The sequence below is a fragment of the Nelumbo lutea genome, chromosome 5, assembly GCF_056320005.1.
Source record: "Nelumbo lutea isolate HS-2025 chromosome 5, American lotus-T2T, whole genome shotgun sequence".
Lineage (NCBI taxonomy): Eukaryota > Viridiplantae > Streptophyta > Magnoliopsida > Proteales > Nelumbonaceae > Nelumbo > Nelumbo lutea.
Window position 1 is genome coordinate 56,023,130 of NC_142688.1, and position 5,164 is coordinate 56,028,293.

Sequence of the window (5,164 nt, forward strand, 5' to 3'; positions counted from 1 at the left end):
CTCCATTTGACCCGTAAGTCTGTAACTCCTCAACCCCATTTGCCCTCTCCTGGGTCTCTCTACTTTCTACTCTCTCTCTCTCTCTCTCTCTCTGTTTGGCATAGGCTTCTACAAGCTACAGCTCTCTCTTTGAGACGTTTTGTTCGTTATAATATTCCTTTTACCTTCATTTACACTCTACAAGTAAAAATCAAGCCTATATGTTTATATATAAAGAATAAGTACAATTTAGAGCCAGAACAATATAAAGCCAGAGAAAGAGAGAGAGGTAAGAGAAACCAAGAAAGCTTCTCCCTCATCTCCTCCTGCAAACGTATGGATTCCTCTCCAGTTTCCACCGGCCAAGCTGAAAAAATCCTCCGAACAGAGGGAGACACCACTCCATCTCCGACCACAAAGCGTCTCTCGTCTCGCCGGCGGAGCCCATCTTTGTCTTCCTCATCTTCTTTCCGCTCATTTTCTTCCTCTGTCTCATCCTCCTCCTCTTCCAACCCCGATGACTTGCTTTCCAGCCCAGCACCTTCATCGCTTCACTTCTCCGGCATCCCCTTCTCGTGGGAGAAACACCCCGGAATCCCCAAGAACTCTACAATTCCTCGCACGCTGTCGTCCAAGTACAAAGACGGCTCTCTGTTTCTACTCCCATTGCCGCCTGCTGGCACTCCAATCCCTGCCAAAAGATTCAACTTCGACGCCATTTTCTCGATCCGAAAGAAGAACTCCCACGACAGCCTTCGAAGAGATCCCTTCATCGCCGCGTTAATGGAGTGTTCCAAGGATCAAGAGGGTGACGATGACTGTTGGAAGAACACAAAGGTGTCAAGAACGTTGATCGACCGGTTTGGGTTCATTGATCTCTATGCTTCGTGCAAGAGGAGTTGTGCTGTTGCCGAATCCAAAGTGCTTCTTCCTCGGTCCAGCCGAGCTGCCTACGATCTGTTGAATCGCCGGTCCGGGTGAAATTACCGGCCGACACTCATAGATAAGTAATTAAGCTTATGTTGTTATAGCTGTATCAATGCTTGATGTTTCAGTTCTTGGGCTTTTTTTTCCTTTCTTTTCGCTGAATGGGTCAGCTTCCTTTGGTACGAAAAATGACCAAACGTGCCTCAATTATCGTGGAGGAGACTTATTTTTTCTCTTAATTTGACAAATATTGTTGTTTATAAATAAATTAAGTTATAGTTTAATAATTTTCACATGTTAACTTGTCTTGGAAGGCATTGTTATTGTTAATTAATTAATTACTTTGTTTAACAAAACAAGGTCTAGAAGATTGAGATCAAATAACTTTTCTTCTCAAGATAGCCACAGTAATAGTCTACAGAAATTCAAGGCTTCAAGCTCAGAGAGAAATAAGAGTTGCAGAGATTCTGGGAACACCAGATCCCATTGTCTATGATAGAAAGAGTCTCAGTTTAACATGGTACATGTCTTTATTCATTCAGTCCAAGGGTCCCACTCCCACCCAAGATGAGAAGATCTGATTAAACCAGGCCTTCATTGGGTAATCTTGAACGTCTGATCAACTGAATTTTTCTAGAGAGTCATGATTCATGAGGAATTCACAATGCGTACAGTTTTAACTCATTAATAACGTAGTTATGAAATATAGGTAAATGATGGGGATTGCTGTGGACCTCTTTTCTTCTCAATTCTATATAAACTTAATGTCAAAAGAAGATGCCTACACGATGGTGGCAAGGCCCACCACAATGTAAATAGGGCCCACCAGTTCATCTCTCCCCTCTCCCCATCATTTATTAGTCATCTCTATGTTTCTATATGCAATAAAAAAAGAAACCCTTTACAATAGAAAGCATTAATTAATAAGGGTAGAATAAAAAATAAATCGAAAAAAATAAAAAATAAATCAACGGCCAGGATTTGTGCCCACTAGTCCTATTTTAGAGGTTCCTGGGCCCAGCCCACATTGAGCTAAAGACCCATTAATAACCATTTGACTCCGTGGTGAAGGTTATATTGGTAAAGATATTTTTTACACGTATCTCTAATTTTTTGGCATTTTTATCTGCCTCACTGTGTCTCCTTTTTGTTTTTGTCAATGATAATTCAGATTCCTTGCATTTGTACACCCTGACATTGTACCCAAAAAAAATGGTGGCTGCAAATATCTAAATGCCCTCTAATTATTTTAATTATTCGTTGTATTGTTATGGCAAATTCTGATGTTATCCGGGGTATTTTGGTTATTTTGATCTCGAAAACAAGCCAAGGCTGCATAAGTCAGGGAGCAAAGCATCTTATGAAAGCAGAGAATAAAAACAAGAGAAGCCAGCTATGCTGAGACACAATGGGCTTGAGATCTTGTTTATACATGACCTTCATGCATGGATGTTGAGGGGGCGGCCCAAAGTGGGCCCATGTGTTTTAGCTATATCACTCACTCTTATTCTCATGTGACAAGTTCTGGCCCATTTGCCACCCTTACTTGGCCAGAAGGGACAGCTTCTAAGTTCTAACTCTAGTTCATTTGTATGACTTGAGAAATTAGAATATAAGGAGACATTACTCAAAGCAAAGCTAGACATAGAATTCTATTCAATTCAATTACTTCCATGCATGACCACAGATTTGGAATATTGTGTCATATTCCAAGTGTCTGATCTACAGTATTCCAGATTTATGGTGTAAGATGGATTTGTAAGGCTTACAGGAAAAAAAGTATTACATGCTTAACATCTGTAAAAGATCTGTTTCAATTCATTAAATGGTTCGGTATTTGTTATTTCATTAAAAACTAAAAAGAGTTGTTTTGTTGAAGTCTCTGGGTTGGCACAACCTGCACGATGGGAAGGTAGATGCTGACTCAAAGCAAATAAAAAGGGATAAGTACGGTCCAAGGTGGTGCATGATAACGACGACTGAAACAGTAGCCGAAAGCGGAACACTGAAAATTAAGATTTCAAGTTTAAAATTGCGACATGTATCGGTTCGTATTGGCCGATATGTATCGTTTCGGGATATGCCTCTATCAATCAGATTTAAAAAATAAAAAATAAATAAAAAAACACTATCGATATTGCCCAAATACGCTCCTACCATCGTATCGGGCTTTTTAGCAACTGCAAGGCTTATTTAATTGTTGAATCAGGATTTGCTGACAAGTGCACATTACATGACTGGATCTCTACCACCCACCAAGAACACTATCCACACACGAGAGTCTTGCGGGTAGGGTGTATTAGCAAATACATTGTGGATAACAGATGCTGACTCTTTCATTACACGTGGGTAGATATCAATGCATTCGGAGCTTGAATCTGCTACCCACGAGACATTACAGTCATGCATCCGAACATCTCCACGTGAACGAGAATTCGAGATGTTTATACTAGGGCTGTTCAGAATAAGGCCCAACCCGATCAAACCGATCAATTCGGATCGATTCAACCCGAGTTTGCTAGGTTTTCATAAGCACCAGTCGGTTTCGGGTTGTACAAATTCATAAACCGATGGTTCGGGTTGGTTTCGGTTTTCTTGTGTGAAAATCGAAATCGACCCGAACCGGACCGACTTAGTTCCTACTTAACTAAGTTACCTCTATCTTAATTCCTAATTACAACCTAACCTAGTCTTCTAGTTCCTATTTAACTAAGTTGTCTCTATCCTAGTTTCTATAGTCTTTTACATCAAATAGACAACCAATTAGGCAATTACAATTAGAATTAAGTGTCATTTTTTACTTAAATTAGAACTTAGAAAGTTTCTTGAAATATGCAAATTTCAGCCTTCTTTCTATAAAACAGTTTAACTTTCTATTTTCTTGATAACTTTTGTCTTCTATTCTAATTCTAACTTTTTAAATATATTTCTAGAAAATATCTTAAAAACTTCAGTTTTCAGAATAGAATTTTCCTTCTAGGCTTCTATGTCCTTTTTGTATAGGAGCAAAACCGAAACCGACCCAAACCGACCCAACCCGACTCAAACCGACCAGGTCGGTTTTGGTTTCCATCTTAGGTAACCCAACTGGGTCGGGTCGGTTGGAAAAACCCCAGTAAATCGACCCAACCCGACCTATGAACAGCCCTAATTTATACAACTGCAGTTTCTTGTAGGTTGGTAGATTTGTAGATAGTATTATCATAGTAATCGATTTAAATCATGGATTAAAATATCAATATGATATATTCGATACAGGACATATTGTACTAATATCTATGATGTTAAGATAAGGCTTATATCACATGATTTGAACGTATCACTACCTTTGAATGAGATTGTATCATACTACATCAGTAGATATAGTCCTATGCATACCGATACAGAAGCATATCGGTGCCCGGTGCATGTACTACTCTGTATATTGACCATTTTTGGAATTTAATAAAAGTTAAAAATTATAATTGTAAAAGCTAAAAAAAAAGTTATAATTATAAAAACTAAGAATTAATTTTTACCAAACTTTAATAAAAACTGAAATTTATAATAATTTATTTTATATGCCTTAAATGATTTATATGTTTATATGCTTTATTTTATATATAAAGTGCATGCTAAAAATGAAAAAATATTTATTATTTGAAAAATAGAGCTATTATTAAATAAACTTTATCAAAACAAAGTGAAATTATAATTATAAAACTGAAATAGAGTGATAATTATTATATTTATATCTTATACATTGATAATTCAACTTGAAATTTATTATTATTAATGTATTTATGTCATTTATATACATTGTCTAGTGTATCCAAGCATTTTCATATCCTTCATCTGTATTTAAGTTTGAGCCATCTGATACAATACTTGATGAAGGAAGATTTGGCCCGACCTCACAGTTACGCAACACATGGAAAAGTCAACAGTTCGGCACAAAAGAACGCCTAAGGCACAAGCACCAAGGGGAGAAACTGGCTGACCGATCTCCCCTACCAGCGGTCCGAACTCCCTACTAGGAGCCCGAACTCACCCTTTGGCCCCAAACCAGACAGTAACCCGAACCGGCCTGCATGTAACAGTTCGGGACATACCTCGCCAAACTAGCCTGTCTTATAGCAGTTCGGGACATACCTCGCCGAACTAGCCTGCCTTATAGCAGTTCGGGACACACATCGCCGAACTGGCCTGCCTTATAGCAGTTCGGGACACACCTCGCCGAACTGGCCTGCCCTATAGCAATACAGGACATACCTCCGAA

At 38.6% G+C, this 5,164-nt stretch overlaps 1 protein-coding gene across 1 annotated transcript; it reads left to right on the top strand.

The window, feature by feature from the left end:
* LOC148852543 (uncharacterized) lies at nt 1-1,201 on the top strand. Its single transcript, XM_088946152.1, has one exon. It carries the CDS (start codon nt 316-318, stop codon nt 958-960), a length of 645 nt encoding a protein of 214 aa, XP_088802278.1. The 5' UTR covers nt 1-315; the 3' UTR covers nt 961-1,201.
* Nucleotides 1,202-5,164: the final 3,963 nt, after the last annotated feature.